The sequence below is a fragment of the Solea senegalensis genome, linkage group LG17 (assembly GCF_019176455.1).
Source record: "Solea senegalensis isolate Sse05_10M linkage group LG17, IFAPA_SoseM_1, whole genome shotgun sequence".
Lineage (NCBI taxonomy): Eukaryota > Metazoa > Chordata > Actinopteri > Pleuronectiformes > Soleidae > Solea > Solea senegalensis.
In genome coordinates this window covers 7401719-7420755 of record NC_058037.1, presented here as the reverse complement: position 1 = coordinate 7420755, position 19037 = coordinate 7401719, and the positions used below count along the sequence as shown (strand labels likewise).

General features: G+C 40.7%; 1 protein-coding gene across 3 annotated transcripts in view; it reads right to left on the bottom strand.

Moving 5' to 3' along the window:
- Positions 1-803: 803 nt before the first annotated feature.
- Positions 804-19037, bottom strand: part of evlb (Enah/Vasp-like b) — a 40244-nt gene continuing 22010 nt past the window's right edge. For 2 of the 3 annotated variants that reach the window (XM_044048415.1, XM_044048413.1), the window contains exons 2-13: positions 13112-13280; positions 11987-12164; positions 7333-7399; positions 4639-4712; positions 4233-4528; positions 3934-4031; positions 3710-3749; positions 3330-3381; positions 2814-2871; positions 2666-2726; positions 2435-2492; positions 804-1811 (exon numbers count right to left, since the gene is read on the bottom strand). In XM_044048415.1, coding sequence (XP_043904350.1) covers positions 1774-1811; positions 2435-2492; positions 2666-2726; positions 2814-2871; positions 3330-3381; positions 3710-3749; positions 3934-4031; positions 4233-4528; positions 4639-4712; positions 7333-7399; positions 11987-12164; positions 13112-13280 — 1189 coding nt within the window. In that variant the 3' untranslated portion in view covers positions 804-1773. The remainder of the gene's footprint in view (positions 1812-2434; positions 2493-2665; positions 2727-2813; positions 2872-3329; positions 3382-3709; positions 3750-3933; positions 4032-4232; positions 4529-4638; positions 4713-7332; positions 7400-11986; positions 12165-13111; positions 13281-19037) is intronic. The other variant, XM_044048414.1, reaches the window with a different exon arrangement.

Sequence of the window (19037 nt, the reverse complement as noted above, 5' to 3'; positions counted from 1 at the left end):
TGCAATAGGAGAAAATGATTGATGAATTAAATAAAACAAAAAGACACATACGTACCTTTATGGCCAAACAAAACAAACTTTGCAGTTTGTATATATGTTTTGTGGTATGTAAACTATGCCTTTTTATTTGTGACAATAATACATTTTTGATATATTGTGTAGCCCTACTACTGATATGACAAATACTTATATATATATATAGTGCTTAACACATTTATTAGACCACCCTCTAATGTAAGGTTTATGCCACAGCTGCCCTTCATTAACAGCATTGGTAATTATATAATTTATTATAATTTATTTATTATTATTAAAAATCTTTTTTTTATGTTTCTGTAATGGTTAACACACCAGTATGTAGAAGCTATCTAGCCGAAATGATATTTTTAATGCTAAAATATAGTTATTATTGGTAATTTTAATTTTCAAACGTACTTTTCTCATTTTTATGACTAATACATTTGTTAAGCACTGTATATGAGTATATATAAGTGAAATAGTACATAGAAATGTACTAAATTAACTTGTAATACAGTAACAGAGTATGTTATATAATATTTCAGTGGGTATCGATTGCATGTATTTAGTCTTACAAAGCAGAAATAGCTGCCTACACTGTGTGCAACACAGCACAATAAGGTCCCACAGACACACTGCAGATGTTTCACACTTCTCTGTGACACACTCACTGTTAATTCTGTCGCACACACATTTAAAAAACAGATTTCTGTGTTAAAAAAGTAAATAGCATTCAGACAGTCATTAAAATAGCACCGGAACAAACAGAAGAAATCACATATGGCCTCATTTATCCAAGACATTGTTCACAGTTTTATTTGAATTCATTTTAAACTCAGTGCGTTTCTTCTTCTTTTTTTCAAACCAGGAAGCACTTTTGTCATAAAAGGATAGAATAAAATGAACAATACTTCACCATATCCTTGCAGCCAATAAACATTTTATTAACAACATGATCACAAATACTCTGGTGTATTTTTTTTTTCTTTTCTTTTTTCATACCATTGCAATATCCAAAGAGGTTTATTCCACCATTGGTGTCAGGTCCATGCCTGTTTTTTTTCTGCCATGGTTCCACACATAACTGTGCTGGCAAAAAGGATAAAAACTTTTTTGTTTTTGTTTTAATGTTTAAGGTCTAATGATGATAAACAATTTTGATGTGCTCATAGGTGTATCTTAAACAAACCAATCTAAAATAAGACTGACATAAAATGATGTGTAATAATGATCACCATTACTATCATATTCTCATTATCATTTCCTCATTGTTACCATTGCTCTCTCTACACTACTACTACTCATATACTCATATTAACAATACATTTACAATCATAAAAATGACAGTAACAAGAATGGAATTGATAGTAATAATAATAATTAAAAAAAACAGTGGGGGGAGAAAAAACCCCAAAGCAAATAAAGTCATATAAATTTTCCTTTGGGCTGAGGACAGAGGGGTGAACTAGGCCAACAGACAGACAGAAAATGTCAAGAAATCAGAGTAATCAGTGCGAGAGTGCCCCATTCACATCTGTCTCCAATACAAACATAAACATACATGTCTGAGGTGTTAGATCAACAATGCTGCGTTGCTCCAACACCACAGCTGATCAGGGTGAATGGATGTCACAGTTAGGGCCACTGTGGCTCCTGACTTCTCCTCCTCCTCCTCCTCCTCAGGGCCACAGCAGCTGTTGTACGGGCAATGGTTCAACAAAGTGGTTGATGTCGGGGAAAAGTGGCTCTGAAAGATTATGTCGTGCTAATTCGACTGAGTTCATGTCTAATGGCTGCAAAGACAGAGAGCATAAGAACAAAGTCAGGTCAACTGTATAGCTTCTACCAACGGTGTAACATGTAAACAACCAAAAAACATAATTGGAAAATTGTGATGTAGACTGTAGATTTGTAACTGCTCACATAAAGATAATAACAGATTAACATATGATAATGTGTGTAACACACTGTATGTGTTGCCTATTAATACTAATTTAATATTTGCTAGTTCATAATGATGACATTAATCAGGAATGTTACAGAAACTATTTCAGTTCGTTTAAAAAAATGTATTTAGACAATCTCTTAAGCTGCATTACCAATCAGTTATCTTTAAACATTTGTTTTTCCTAATTTTCTTCTTATATGACAAATATCTTAGTTTATTTTCACTTAATCAGTTAACAATATAATTCACCTGCACTATAAATAAACTAAGTTATTGATGTTGAGGTTTTAATGGAATATTCCATTTTCAGGGATTCTAGTGCAACCTTGTGGTCACAACTCCACATAACCCCCAAACTCCAAACTACTGGATAGATTTCTAATTAAAAATCCACTAGTGTGAATAAGAAGATGTTGATTAATTGATTGATGGCACCTCTTTAGTGTTCCCAGGCAAATTTAAACATACCATCAATGATTTCATCCTTCACTTTGTGCAATTCACGAAACACCTCTTCCAAGATTTCCTGGTGAAGAACAAACAAAAACAGATTTCTATTTACTGCAAAAATATAGCAGAAAAAACACATGTTTTCCCCACCCCGATATTTGGACAGCAAATGTTTACATAGAATAAATAAGATGAATATTAAAAAAGCCTAAGCCTTATGCAGAGTTTTGTCAGGTAAGTCAATTTTACCTGTTTCATTCTGTCGAGGTCTAACGAGTCTGTGTCACTACCACTCCCCACAGGCCGTACCCTGCATAATTACAAAAAAACACTGTCAGATTTGCTGCTGTTGTTATACTTGACACATCTAACAAGCTGCGCTGCTTCCAGGTCTCACCGAGAAACCATTGATCTGTCTGCAGAGTTTGCTCGGTCCCACGGCTTTTTTGCACCATCTTAAAATCAAAGGAGACACACAGTTGTTAGGCACACGTACACAGTGGTGATGTGGAAAAAGATGGAGACCACATATATAATTTATACATTGAGATGGATATTATTTCTGATTTTGTTTTTGGCTGAAATACATGAAATATGGGACTTGTCACATTTATTGTACATATAGTTTGTTAAGCATGTAACAGGTATTCCATGTGTCTGTCCATGTTTTTGTCTTGCAGTAAGAAGACCTGGGCCTTCCTGCATGGAGTTTGCATGTTCTCCCCATGTGTGCCTGGGATGGACTATATCAACTACGATTGACACCAGCAACCCCTGCGACCCTCATGTGTAGGATAAAGTGGTAGAAGATGAATTAATGGATGGCTGTTGGACTCCAGAATCCCCTACATCATATGATTCAAACCACTTTGCATGGTGGTTATAATAGTTTCATGTGTTTAGTTTCCCCCACCTGTGGCGTTTTGTCCACCCCGGGTACTGGGTGATGGAGAATTTGGATCGTCCTAAAGAAAGACACAGCAATCAATGAGCATCACTACACTACAGTCACAGAAATGATTATTATGATCAACTTGGACACTCATATGTGGCATGGTACTTTTATTTTATTAATATAACCTGTTTAAAACAGTACAGTTCTGTCACGGAAATTCTATACTTCCACATTTTGAATCACTGTGCAAATCAGTCTAATTAAGATACAAGCAAAATGGCAGTGATCATCATGCTCATCTAATTACCACTACATTATCACCAACGCTAATGACTGCAGTAAATCTCACGGCGAACATTAACCTTATTGCAAACCATCACTATTTTCCATTCACTCACATTTTGGCTGTCTTCAGGCTTCTCTGAAGCTGCTTTTCTTCTGGGGAAAGAAGACGCAGCCTCAAATTAGAGCACGGTATTTCACGTCTGTCAATGGATTAGCTAATGAATCCTAACCCACACATAGATCGAAGACTTAAATGAGCAGTTATTTTGTAATAACATGGCTGCAGGATATCAATAAAAATGGATTTGCAGTTTCATTTGCAGTTATTTGCTCTGACCTTCGTGCCAACAGAGCGTTCATCTCCTCCATCAGTCCCCCGCTCCCTCCACTTGTTCGGTTGGCTTCGTTTTTGGTGCCTGAAGAGCTGTCCTCCGGCTGTGGAGACGAAGTGAGAACAAAGGTGAGGAGACAAGTGCAGAGGAGAGGAGTGTAGAGGATAGAATAGGGGATATTGTTGCTTTCCAATATGTAAACAAAGTAAACTTTTCAAATATACTGTATCAGCCATGTTTGGTAAAAAAGAAAGAAAGAAGCCTCTTTTATTCAGAATGGTTCAGAGCAGTTTCATAATCTCACTCTTTGAACGCGGCGCAGTTTGGCTCCAGCAATCATAGCAGCAAGTCCCGTTGCTGAGGAGGACTCGTCCCCCGGTGGAGGTTGGGATGCACCTGCTGAAGGTGGAGGAGGTCCTGGTGGTGGTGGAGGAGGAGGTGGGCCACCCATGTTCATTGGGGGAGGCGGGCCACACATGTTCATCGGAGGAGGCGGGCCACACATGTTCATTGGGGGAGGCGGGCCACACATGTTCATTGGGGGAGGTGCTACTGGTGGGGCCACAGAGAGCACAGCAGCATGGCCTTGGAAAGGAGAACCTGAGGAGAAAGATGTAGAAAACTTCATGTACTGTTTGTACATGTACACATGAGTATTTGGATTCAATGGGCACTTTGAGTCAGTAAAACATGTAGTATTATATAAGAACCTGAGTTAGAGGACCGTCGCTCCCGCTCCATGTGTGCCTGCATCTGCTGTTGCTGCTGCTGCTCCATCATCTGCCTAAGGAGACACAGTGAGGTCACTCTGTCAAACTGTCATTTTATTGATTTAAAATGTAGTAAACAACCAACCCATTGTGCAGTAAATGTTTTTTCATCAATAGCGATAATTTTCTTTTCATGCATGTATTATATCGGACAATCACACAACGGCTGGAGAAGGCAGACGCTAATCATTATGCAACAGATCAGGAGAGGCTGAGGTCTATCACACCAGGCAGTGTAGGCTGTGTAAAGATGCAGGACATTGCAGCAGGGTGTAAGCTGCCGGCTAAGTACATGGAACACCACAACCAAGTGGCTGGAATAGTGTTACAGGAACATCTGCACCGAGTATGGGCTGGTGGTCTCATGGTCAAGATGGAAGGCTAAGATCCTTTGGAACATGATCCTAGAAGGAACATGAGAAACTTGAGAAACACCAAAGAGTTAGAGAAGATATGGGGAGTAAAGGCAACTGTGGTGAAAGGAGAACTGGGCGCTGTAACCCCCAAACTGGGAGAGTGGCTCCAACAGATTCCAGGAACAACATCTAAGATCTTCGACCACAAGAGTGCAGTCCTAGGAACATTTAAGATACTGTGCAGAATCCTCAGGCTCCCAGGCCTCTGGTAGAGGATGATGAAAGAAAAACATGCTGTTTTATCACATTGTCTCCTCTAGTGGTAAAGCATTAAACAAAATGAAACAATAAACTACCAAGTATTTTGGAAGTGCACCTTTTTCAGTTATATGGATAGGTTTAATTTATATTGAATGACTTGAATGCTTTGAAACGCGGTGTTCTAGCGGTTGCTAACCAAGTGCTTCAAACTGTGGCAGGCGTAATTATTTTGTCTGTTTCCGTCACTGTAGCTGCAGCAGCTTTGTGTAGTTTGTAGACTCTACATGACTTTCAGTGAAGCACGTGTCAGCAAATTTCCACGTAATGTTTTTGACATCACTGCACAGTTTCCCCCAAACTCACTCTCCTTGATCTCCATCCATCTCCTCTCACCACCAAACCTCCCCCATCTTCCCTAACATCTATGTTGTTTTATGTGAGAGCCCACATGTATTTCACTGCACAGGATAGAGAGAGTGCAGGAGACAGCTTATGGAGAGGAAGTGGGATTTTCCAGCTGTGTGTTGAAGTGCTGAGCCAGCAGCCTCACTGATATGAGAGCAGAGCACACAGCAGGAGCGGAGCTGCCGAGCAATACTGCCTCGCTACCACTAGAGAGAGCTCAGTCAAATTCATTTGCATTTGCATGAACAAAAACCTGAACCACACACATAAGCGCACACAATCTCCCCTGACAATCACAGGCATAATCCTCTGTGCAGAACAGGAACAATTTAGCAGACATGGGATCAGGAAAGGTTGTTTTTCTCTTCTTAAGCCCTGGCATTTGGCCTTCGAACGAACCACTGGGCAAAGAAGGGAGAGGTTTAAAAACAACAACAAAGGCCTCGCTGTGCCAGAGTCTGTCTCTGAGGAGGAAGAGTAGCCACAGTGGCAGAAATGCAGGCTACTCACTGAGCCATGGAAACTGTCTCCAGCATCACTTTACACCATTAACCATACTTTTGGATTCTTAAATCTGCAACTGTGATGCAGAAAAAAAATCTTTCTTGTGCTTGGGCTGTTTTTTTTTAATACGCTCACTGTCTTTCTCCATGAGAGGTAGCTCTTTGATATGGTATAAAAGAGGAGAGAAATGAAACAGCAGCAGCTGCTGATCTCAGCTGTGACAGTCCATATTCTCTATGTGACAGGTTGTTAGACACTGTGAGACACTCCTAACCATACAACCCACTGAGACTGGGTTCCCTTAAAGTTCATCCACTGGTTTGGTAGTAAATGTCTTGAAGGAGCCGCGACGGCTGCACTGAAATATGACATGTCTCCACAGATAACCGGTGAGAGACTAAATGAAACAGAGAATATTTTATGTCTGTCAAAACTTCACTCTGGATTATTCCTTGCTGTGTGTGAGTTTTTTGCAGCTGAACATCTCTCACCTCACCCTTACATTCCAGGTGTGTTGAAGAACTATGTAGCTTTCAGTTAGCATCAAAACCTAAGAGATGTTTAGTTACGTTCTGTGTTATTGTAAACATGGTGGTCCAAAAATAGTGACCTCCGTAGAGCTGACCCACATGTGAAAGGCTTATTCTGGGGTGGTGAAAAACAAGAACTCATAATATAAATGGCAATTATGAGTATTTTATTGTCAATTTATGCCAAATTAAAGTATTTTCTGCAACATTTGACACACTTGACCTTTAGGCAATCTCTTCTTGTTCGAGGTGATGGTGTCCTTCAACAAACATAACTTTCTACCAAAGTGAGAATGAACTATTTGTTATTGGTTTGTTTTTTTCTACACTGATAGATTCTGACTGTTTTAGAAATTGATTTTAAAAAGGCTTGAAAACTAGTTTCAATGAGGAGTTGGTGGAGAACAAGGCAGAGTCTCCATGTGGACAATGACCTCCAGTTAATATTGCTCCACATATCCTGCACGTGAATTTAACTTCACTTGCTAACACATTCACCACATCAGTGTTTTCAGAGGCTTCAATCTCTTTAATAAATGTCTTGTAGTGTATGTTTCTTTCTTCTTCTTTTTTTTTACCTCGCTCTCTGAGCATCTATCTCATCTGATGTCGGCCCATTCTGGACTTGGCGCTGGACAGCTGGACCTGAAAAAGAAGAATGAAGGCAGTCAGAGTCAGAAAAAAAAGAAGAAGACAAATGAGGTGAAGCTGACCTAAATGAGCTATTATGAGCTGATACTGGTAATTGAAATGTGAAGCAGTCAAGACAATTATGTAGCAAATGACAGGGAATTACACAATGGTTGATCATTATGTCGTCTTTCTTCTGTAATGAGTAATGTGAAATGAAAAGCATGTTAATCAAGCAGAACGTAATCCAGTGCTGCTGCATGTAAGACAGAAGTCGTTATCCATGCTCTCTCTCTCCCTCTCTCTCTCTCTCTCTCTCTGTCTCACACACACACACACTGCTTGGATATCAGTGTCCTTTGACATGTTTAATTCACTTAACAGCCAACACACGTAACCATACAGGGATTTAGTTATTATGGTCCATGTTGGAGGTGAGGCTTGATTTGATCACGTAAAGCACTTTGTGCTACAATTTAAATTTGTATGAAAAGTGCTATATAAATAAATGAACCACACGCAAAAACCATCACACGTAGACACATACATTACTTTCTGACAGGTGTTAAAGAAAGTAAAAAACTAAGTGTGTGAAGATTTAAACTTCTCCGTGCAAGCAATCAAAGAAACAAAGAATAGTCGTGCATACGCTTTAAGTGAAACTATATGTATCAGCAGTAATTGGACACTTTCTACCAGTTTTTATAACTCTGAATATTATTATATAAATAAATGTCATATTATAATATTCAGAGTTATAAAAACTGGTAGAAAGTGATTAATCCCCTAGGGGTAATTCTTTCTCTGCATTTAACCCATCCTCTACTAGGAGCAGTGGGTCACTCAGGGGTCCTTTAAACTGGTGGGGACTTGAATTGGCAACCGTACAGTTACAAGACAAGTTTCCTTTCCACTTGACCATGAGCTGCCCTAAATATGATATCCTATACTGCCATGGTTCTCAAAACTGTGCTAGCTTCCTCTGGTGGTTCCTGGAGGAAAATCATAAATACTGTTCTACTGTGTGTGTGTACCAGGGCGTGTTTATATATAATCAATTAAATAACAAGAATTAGAGTTACTCATCTTAATCTAATGTCACTATACCAGTGTGTGAAGTACATGTGAGGAAGAGGAGGATGATGTTATTGGGAATAAACCTGCCTCCTGTGAAAAGACCAGTCAATTTCATTTACATAACCACTGTATTTTGGCTATAATGATGTTATTGGAGAGCTCATTATTCTTCTCAGGTGGTAGTTGGTTTTAAAAACGTTTGAGAAAATCCACCAGGACTATTTTGTGTTCACAGACCTGAAGTCAATGTTTGAATGCAGAGGAATCACAGGAGAAGATAAGCTCTTGATCAAAGATCTGTGGCTCTCTCCACTATCTCCCTCCTCTTATTTATGATGTGATATGAGCAACAAGGCATTAACTATGTAATCCGTTTAATACCACAAGTGAGACGCAGATGCAGAGCCAGATAATGAATTAAAGACATGATAAGATGAGGACAAGAGGACGTCAGCTTAAGGAGAACAATCACGTCAGTGTGAATCATCAGATTCCAGTGAACGTTTTCACATCACTGAGCTCCTGTGGGACAACACTAATCTTTATTGTTCCTCCTGAGATCACCCTCAGTAGAACACGTCAGAATCTACACTCACTGGGCTTTTTCTGGAATTGGAAAATGTGCTTTGAAGACATAAATCTTTTTAAAGTTACAGAAACAAAAGTAAAAACCTTTTTTTTTTTTCATTTGAATCGACCCCCTGTTCTCACCCTCCTGTCTTATAAAAGTTGTCATTACAGTTTTACTGCTCCACACGCTCCTATTCAGGGTCAATACTCACTGACCATTCTTTCCACTGCTCACATGAGTGACTCTCTGGCGAGCTGCTGGTGCTAATGGCTGCCATTGATCAAGTAACAGAAACCCCAAAATAACACCACACTACAAAAGACCTTACTCGCGTGTACTATCAGGTACCTGCACACACACACACACACACACAGGATAGCACAAACACTACAAACATGCAAATGAATGATAAGGTTGTCTCCATATATTCATCCAAGTAAAAATGATGATCTGTTGAGTAACTTTTCATCGGATTATTCTTTAATAATAAGACTTTTGACTATAGAATTGAAACTCACACAACTGCAGGAATGGAAACTGTGACTTTTAAACAAACACAAACAGACACACACACACACAGTAATAATAATAAATGTCACACAGCTTCTACCTACAGGACATGCTGAAGAAGAGGAACCGGCTGTAGCAGACACAGAGGCACTGACAGACCCACTCCCTGCTGACCATCTCTCACCTTCAGCTACCCTTCTTCATCGTCTTCCTCATCTCATCCATCCCCTCTCTCTCTCTCTCTCTCTCTCTCTCTCTCTCTCCTCCACCTGGCCACTGTATCATCTGTCATCTTCTTGTAATGCACACCTCGCAGCCGCAGCAGCAGCAGTGCAGCGAGCATCTCTGGCTAATGTTTCAAAAGGCGGTGTTTGTCAGTGGACTGTGCAACCTAATGATCGCATACGCACACAAACTTCACAGGAAGCTCGACCACACGTGTCCCAGCTTCACACAGGAGGACTGAACCAAAAAGGGTCAAACACTTTAAAATATCTCTTATACGTATGTGTCAGCCGAACACCAGGTTCAAGAATTAACCCTCCGCATGCACGTCTGTGATTAATAAAACCTTTATATGGCCATAACCGTAATGTCAACATTTACATTTACAAGAGTAAATAAAACTGTGGTATAAATGAATCATTTACTCAAAAATAACTCATCTAGAAAAAGTTAAAATACATTGTTCCCTTGTATATGGGAATTCTGCATTCACAACCATTTTCTTTTACTTGAAATGTTTTTGTCTTTATCTACTCATTATTTCAACACTGCAGCAGAATGTATGAGGTTGACAAAGTTGACATAAACAAATATGACTTTTTGACTCATTTAAGAAGTTAACAGGTTTCATTTCAGACATCGTTTTGAGAGTTTATTATTTGCGTCACATTGTGAGTATCGCATTGAGGATGAAAGGTCACGTTTTTTGACCTTCTCACCACTAGAGGGTGTAGACACACCTGCTCAGAGAGCAAAGGAAAGTCACTCAAGAGGTGTAAATCTGTCTCTTATGTGACAAATTATTGCTTAAAAATCAAAGCCTTTACCATGTGGGAGTGGACAGAACCAAGACAGCAACCATCTCTCTCCCATTCACACACACCCATGCATGAACACGAGAGCTGCTTATTCATTTGCTTAATCGATGCAATGTGTGTGAGTGCGTGTGATGCTGTGAGTAGATTGTACAGTATCTCCTCGTGCAGCTGGAGTCACTGCTGGCCGGTACCACGGAGGCTATTAGTCTGTCAAGTGTGTGTATCCTTCTTTTGTGTGTCTGCGCACTTGTGTTTGGCTGATGTCACTCAAGCATCTTTGTTTCCTCCCCCCGTCCTCTGTTATTAGATAGATGAAAAGATCTGCTCTCTAACACTGCACCCAGGGGGAAACTTCTCAGTGACTCACTCTAATTAAGAGGCTGGAGGAAACTGCAGGGGGAGACACACAAACACTGACTCTGCCACCACAACTGGCACAATGTGATTATTATTTATTTTTCTTTCTCTTTCTTGAAACACACACACACAAAGCTCAGGACTGACAGACACATTGACACATGTCTACAGCAGACAAGACAGACACTGTCAGATTTGGTTGACGTTGCCGTTAAAAATCTTAATTGCACCTTGACAGTAAATGTCACTGGCTGCAGGCGAGCATCTGCATTTCATTTAGGGCTCGCCGGGGACGGCTTTGTTTTTTGATTTGTGTTACAAAGTGCCCAGCAGAGGGGAAATACGTGTCAAAATGAAGCTGATCCACATTGATATTCACCGGTGTCACTGGCGAGGAGAGAAAGAGAGGTGACAGGAAATGAAGGGAGATGGAAGAGTGCAGTCATTTTCATTCAGCTCAGAGTTTAAATATTCAGCAAAAAACACTTTGTGCTTTGACACATAACCAATATTATATTCAAAATAAGCTTGTTTGTCATCCTCTCAAGGCAGGATTCTTAAAGAAGGTGTGTTGTCGAGTGGCACAATATTCTAAGCACAAATCCACTCAGTGCCACAAACTCTATATCAAATTGTTCACGGCTCAGGAAAGATGATTAAACAAGTTTCACAAAGGCTTAAATGAGGTAGAAAACAGCATCCCACCATCGCCCTGCTGCGCTCAAACATTTCACTGCATTACTCACATTACGGGCTGCCTTTGCTTTGTAGTGTTTTCTCATAAACCAGATGTTCGGCCTTAAAAAAGGACCTCCATGACAATGATGACAAGCACTTTGTCTGCTGACATGAACTTTCCCAAGCTGAGTCTGCTTTCTGTATCAACCGTTCAATTGCTATGGGGGAGGTACGGTGGAGCTAAGGGTGTCCCTATTAAAACTAGAAAATTCTACATAATGGGCTTCCTGAGCATGTTCAGCATATGTGCTCATTCGTGTGTGTGTGTGTGTGTGTGTGTGTGTGTTGCCCTGAGGAATCACACACCTCCATCCTGAGCACTGAGCACGTTGAGGGCAAAGAGCATGGCGTTGGAGAAGGTGGTCGCTTCCTCCTTGCTGGCGAAATTGAGGCCATAAACCTGCCTGGCATCCCGCCACTGGTGGAAGGTCGGGGTGGCCTGGTTGTACTTGAGCCCCTTAACTATGGAGTAATTGATTACCACCTGTGGAAGTGGAAGAGGAGGAGGAGGAGGAGGAGGAGAGCGGATGAGAGTAAGGAGCTGCAGTTTTTAGTGAAGGAAAAGTGCAAACAGATTGTTCACAGTAGGGAGTTCATGTGTAACATCCATTCTTCTCCTTTATCAGCAGGACGATACACAGCGGGGAGATAAACGCAATCATGATCTCTTACTCTGGCTGTGATGCTTGGAGAAATAACATTTTTCATTCCACATAAACTGTGTTTGAGGGTTGTTTTTTTTGTTTAATACAGAACCAGAATCAGTATTGTCTGTCACCACAGACTCATCTAAGACATACAGTGCAAACTCAAATATACTCAGTCATGAAACTAATATCACAGCATAAATTTTGTGTGAAGTTGTATAGTGCACGTATAAATAATTTCATTGCTGCTTTGTTTATGGCAGCAACAATGATGGAGTATTTGGAATAAAAACATTTAAAAAATATGCATTTTCCCATTTTCCACGAGCTGTTAAAACACTCTTCCATAGTGCTGAAGAATCCAATAACAGCTCGTTCAAATTTGATGGTAATTTCATGGTTGTGTGTGTGTGTGTTTTGTTGTCGTCAGTGTGTTACTTTGATTCCTAGCTGTGGTAAATCAGATGCCACAGTGTCTTATCACTACAGACATAATCACACATGTAAGAAAGATACGAGCTAATGAAACGCCACTCCTTGTGACAGACGAGAAGAAAATTCCCGCCTAATCACAGCAGATTAGGATTAGCGTTGTTTTAGACCTTTAATGAAACCTCCTTTCAGTGACGACAATTCACACAAAAAACACACAAACACATGTACAGTAGCCTCAATGTCCTCTGTGTTACAATCATCATCATCAGTGACTGAGCAGCTGAAATTAGTAACACCTCATCTCCGGTTGCGTGTGTGTGTGTGTGTGTGTGTGTGTGTGTGTTGTTACCTGCTGGTCCTGCAGTTTGACGCCCACCACTCTGAACGTGTTGTTGGCAGTGTTGTGGTAGATGTTGATGCGGCTGAATCCCTGCTGTCCAGGTTTGATGGGTACCCACTTCTTACTGGTGTCATCATAGACCATGACGGAGGCTCGCGCCTGACAGATGCTCTGCTCACTGTAAAGACAGATGGACAAAAAACACACACACACACACACACACACACAGAGTGTGTTAATTATGAACAGGCTGTGTGAGGTAATGAATTTAAGGACAATCCACCCATGTTAGTGTGTGTGGATTTTTACTACAATTATCAGGTCAACAATTTAATTCATTTCAACAATCCATCATTATGTATTGCATACTGAAACATCTATATTCATGCACGTGGCTACTTTATAACCAGAGGTAACAGAGCATCCCTGTTGTTGCCAAATGATGGAACTCTGCTGTTTCATGTACAGTCCCTTGACTCCTTCCATTCCTTTACAAAACAACTCAATCTCATTCTTAATCCAACAGGCTAATCTGGTTCACTACAGTGTCTTCCATCCATCCATCCTCTACTTTATCCTCCACAGGAGAGTGGCAGGGGGGGCGGTGCCAATCTCAGCTGGTATATGGAGACAGGCGGGACACAAATACAGTAAAACAACCATTCACTCTTACACTTATAGTCAATTTATCTAATCCCCATATTGCATGTTTTCGGAGTGTGGGAGGAAACCGGAGAACCCACACACACACAGGGAGAACATGCAAACTCCATGCAGAAAGGTCCATGTCCCGACTGGGTTGCGAACCAGGGTCTTCTTGCTGCAAAGGCGAGTGCTAACCACTGTGTTGCAATTTATTTTACAACTTTTATTCTTTCATTATCATTATTTGCATTTGATTGACTTGCTTTTGTATTGCTTGTACTTTAACATGCAATTGAAATCGCCCAAAACAAAAGAAATGCTTCTGCAGTCGAGCTGCAGCGTCTCGACAAACCTACTGCCCTACTGACGGATGTATATATGTGTTAGGATGTAAGTGAGACAGTTACACTGGGCATCTACTCAGCCTTCTAATCCTGTTTGGATCTAGTAGTGGGATCCAAATGCAATCAAGTGCCTGTCCAGCTGTTAGTGTTAATGATGCTATGTAATGTGTGTCCTCCAGCATTTGCTTGTCTGACTGTGTGATCACAACCCACTGAAGCACTGACTCCTAACTTTTGCCAAACACACACATACACCCACACACACACAGTCCTGAGAAGTTTACATATGTTTTACAGATTAAAGATTACAGATTACGGGGACTTGAAGGTGAAGGGGAAAATAAAAATTCAAGGTGCAAGTATACACGAGTGGATGGAAAGGGAAAAACACAGTGGAAACAGTTTGACTTGCAAATGAGTTTAATACGAAGAGTCCCATCTGTGTCTTTGCCTCGCTGCCAAAGCTAAAATTAGTGGATCAAACCCTGAGGCAAAGCAAACGAGCTGCGTCAGAGAGAGAGAGAGAGAAAACAGAGGGAGAGGGACATGTTTGGCTTCAAGATTTAACATAAGTTACAGTGAAAGACATCATGTTTGATGATAAGGATTACGGAGGGAAACTGTGACAGATCAGCGCAACATGAATTGGCTTTGGGTTGAGATGAAGAAAGGACGACTCTCACACGCTGAAGCCTGAAGCATAGATTAGAAACATACAGTAAATTGTCATGAATTGACATAATCGTCCAATTTGAAAAGAAGTGGGGCGGAAATAGCTGTTAGCCACCAGGGGGCGACTCTGCTGCTTGGAAAAAGAAGTTGGTAGGTAAATGATCTCACTTTAAGAGACGTCCAACTTCATGATCAACAAAAAAAACCTACTATTTTTTACTAATTGAAAATTAGCCTGAATCTCACTTTACAGTATAACATCAGGAAACCTGAGGATTCAGGTCATACTCTCTTTCAGCCATGTTAAATTACATTAGTGCCTTAGTGCACACATCTCAAATCACCTCCAGAACAGGAAGAGCATCCATGTGTTTAATTTAGTTTCTTTAACTTGTCCACTGTTAATTTTTAAAAGGCAGTTCTCAGAAAAGGGCATCGGAGGCCCAGAAGCATGAATAAATAAGGCTCTTGTGATAAAAGAAATTTGAAGACGAAGAAGAAGAAAAGAAGAGCTGAGGCAAGACACGCATATTTCTCACTGACAGTTATGGGATGCACAAAAACACACACTCTTACTTGCACATGTACACAGATATAGGAACCTACAGTAGCGTAGATCACTGCTTCAATGCCACAGATAAAAAATTAACAATTCCTCTGCAGCGTATGAATAAAACAGATGCTTCTGGGTTTACCTTGAGAGCACACACTCATGCACAAGACTTTACATCCATCATCCCTGGTCTGTTCATGACCAGAGGCCACTAAAGTAAATTCAAGCTGACAGGAATCTCAGAGAGCTGCTCGGTTATACTCTGAGGAAGTGGTCCAATCACAGGGCAGGAGGACCGATGCAGCTGGGAAACATATACAGGGGTAAAAAAAAAAATGTGCTGCCTCTCTCTGTCTGCCTGGACTCTGAGACTTTCAGAGTGAGATCTAATATCACGTTATTACTGAACGTCGCAGCTGTTGGTGTTAACATAACCTTGTCAGTTCAGACGAATGATGGCTGCACCCAGAGGCTATTGAAGCAGCTGCATGCACGAGAGATGTACGGTGGGCATTGTGTGCACAGTTGTGGCTGCAGCTCTTCTACTAAGACTCCGGTTCAGGACAAAACAAACTCAAACAGCGACAAAACTGACGACGAGAACTGTGCAGCCTGATTTCTATCTTAACCTCTTCATCCCTGACCCTCTTTTTGGGGTCCCTGCTTGAAAATGACCAATCCCCTAACTTAAAAAGAGTATAACTCTGCGATTACAAGCGCTATGTGAATTATATTGGTATCAAAATGAAGATAACACTTATATATCACCTTCAAAACTATGCAGTAGTAGCTTAAGACTGTAAGTAACATTGAAACCCATGATGACCACCCAGCAACATTCCTGCTGCGCACAAGAAAACATGTTAAACATCGAGACAGGCAGAGGCAACAAACGGGTTGGGGAATGAGGGGAAGCACAAAGAAACAGCGACGAATAAGTTTCAGAAACCTCAAAAAAACTGGTCGTTCCGCAGTTCCATGAGATAAACGCGTCTTGCCCCACACCTGCCCCTGTGCTACCACTGTATACAAACAAATGCTCCCTCAAACAGGTCTGAGAGCAGTGGTTGTGAGAGGCTGTTGTCAGGTGACACAGCATACAAATGTTACACTGTTTGTGATCAATAAATAGTGTTGATAGGTCTAGGGTTGGTAATGATCGACGTATGGATTATTCATTCACTTAGCTGGAAAAACATTCATGATGCCTTTTCCGTTTCCTTCAAAGTGCACACAAACAAACACACCGGAGATCAAAGATCATTTTTTCTGCTTTTTACATTACATGTCATTTACATTATTTTCATTTCATTTACATGCTTCCATCGTGTCATTTATAGACAACCTAATCTTGATTACCATCTAGCCATTACTGGTTGATAGACGTGTGATTTCAGTGGAGTGGAAGTTGGAATGGGAAGAATTGGTTAAATGATATACTTTCATGTTTGCATTTAGAGGAAATGTGTGATATTCTTTCAAATAACAAATCTAAATCCAACAAGGTGTGAGGCCCCCTTTATTGCACAATTCCAAAATACAAGCAGCCAAATCACAAAGTGACACATGTATGGACGGGTATCCTTCCTACAGGTTATATCGCACTTTATATTGACTTTATTTTGTGTGTGTGTTCTTGTCATGTTTTAATCAGTTTTGTACAGGGAACTGGCTGTTTGTGCTATTTGTGTTATGTTCTTTGCTCTTCTTTTTGTCTGTTAAATAAAATATTGAAAAACAAAACAAAACAAAACTGCTTCCATCTTCTTCTTCTTCTTTTTTTTTTATTTCTTTTTGCTGTTTTCTAAATGTTCTCTGTCTCACACACAAACAATGGCAGAGTTTTCAGTGTGTGCAGTACACTCCTGCTCTTCACTCCTGAGCACAGAGGTCTCCGCTCACACCTGGACCGCTCACATTCATCCACACTAACGCGCAGCGTCAGTTCACTTCCCCTGTCTATTCCTGGTGCCAAACTTCCCGTCTGCTTGCACCAAATGTACTCTTTCATCATCATTCCTCTGATTGGAGCTGAATGGCACAGTCACAAGTTGTCACGAGAGAGGGACACGCTTCTGACTCACGGGAGAGGAATATATACATGACAAACCCCTGCAGCATGAAACATAATGAGCGCAGAACAGACGGGGGTGGCATTTAAATTTAGCACATAAAGTGCTCGGCAATAACTTTTGCACAGCTGAAAATACTCACAAACTTCCATATTATATTTTTTTTTACCTCTTCTCATTCGCACTTGTCTATTTGAATGTTAATTGAAAGCATAAATGGACTTTAATCTTTTATGACAGTGAATTAGCACCTGAAGGTGAGTCACTGAGTGTGGAACTGAAAACTTAATAGCACCACTGAGTCAGCTGTTGGTTACTGAACATTATAAAGAACAGTGTGACACTGTCACTCATTCATCTCATTAATGCTCGCCCCACAGTCTGCCTCTTACACTGATAGTGTGAGACGTCTCCAGTCTCGGTCCACACAGAAGACAGACGGCGGCTCTAACTTCACCCTGCAGACATCACAACTTCAAAGCTATTGTTGCTGCTCCACTTTTCCGCGGCCTCGCCGCTCGAGGCGGCGGTGTGTTAACGTCAAAGAAGAATCTGCCTGAAATAGAAACGCACATGCACCGCTGCAAGCACATTTGAGTGCTTTCACAGTGTGAGTGTTGATCATGGGTGAAATCATGAATGTGCATCACATGCATCACTGATTGCATTAGACATCAGTTGCTTCAGCTCAGATGAAACCTCTCTATAATGGCAGGTCCTTTACCACCATTTAAGCACATTTGAATGCTTCTCACAGGCTGGACACAACATCCAAAAATGTGTGAAATAAGAAGCAATAAAAAAAGATTCTATCAAAAATTCTATCAAAACTCCTACAAAGAAACCAACAAAGACTCAATTTCTGCAATTTGTTTTGATAGAGTCACTAAATCATTATTTTTTATGTGAAGACTACCAGTGGACAGCAGAGGCTGCCAAAAACAGAACAAAATGTCCATCTATCCGTCTTCTACCGCTTTATCCTCCACATGAGGGTTGCAGTCTGCCAACTCAGTTAGTACATTGCCTGTCCATGTCCATGCATTCACTTTGATTGCATGTCTTTGCGACTGTGGGAACAAAATGAGGATTAGCTGGAGAAAACCCGCGCACACACACTGGAGCATAAAAGAAGACACTGGGTTATAATTATATTCTTTCAAGTAAATACAGTCACATTATAGTGAATAGTGTGAGGCCAGTTGTCCAAGTGCAGTGAAACTGTGCTCAGTCAAGACTATTTTCAGTCCACTATGGTTTGCTTTGCTGATAAAACGTGTGACTGACTCTTTTGTGCTTAAAGGGTGACTTTAGTTCACGAACCCAGGTCTTCTTTTTTGCATAACCGTCAGTCTCGTTCTCGTGACATCGGCACAGTCACTACACACTGCACGCGACAACGACAGCGACAACGACAACGGCAACGACGACAACAGCGACTACAGTTTTGTTCTAGTTCGCCTCCATCTCTCATGGCACCTTTGCCAGTTTTTTAAGGTGACGTTAGTTTACACTGTCCCTTTGGGTGAATGATGATGAATGTAGGGTATAATATCACTGTTGTGTATCACTACACTTCATATACACACAGAGGCGGTGAAGGCAGAACCAGTGGCAATTCAACTAGAGCATTGTGCATCACAGAAAGT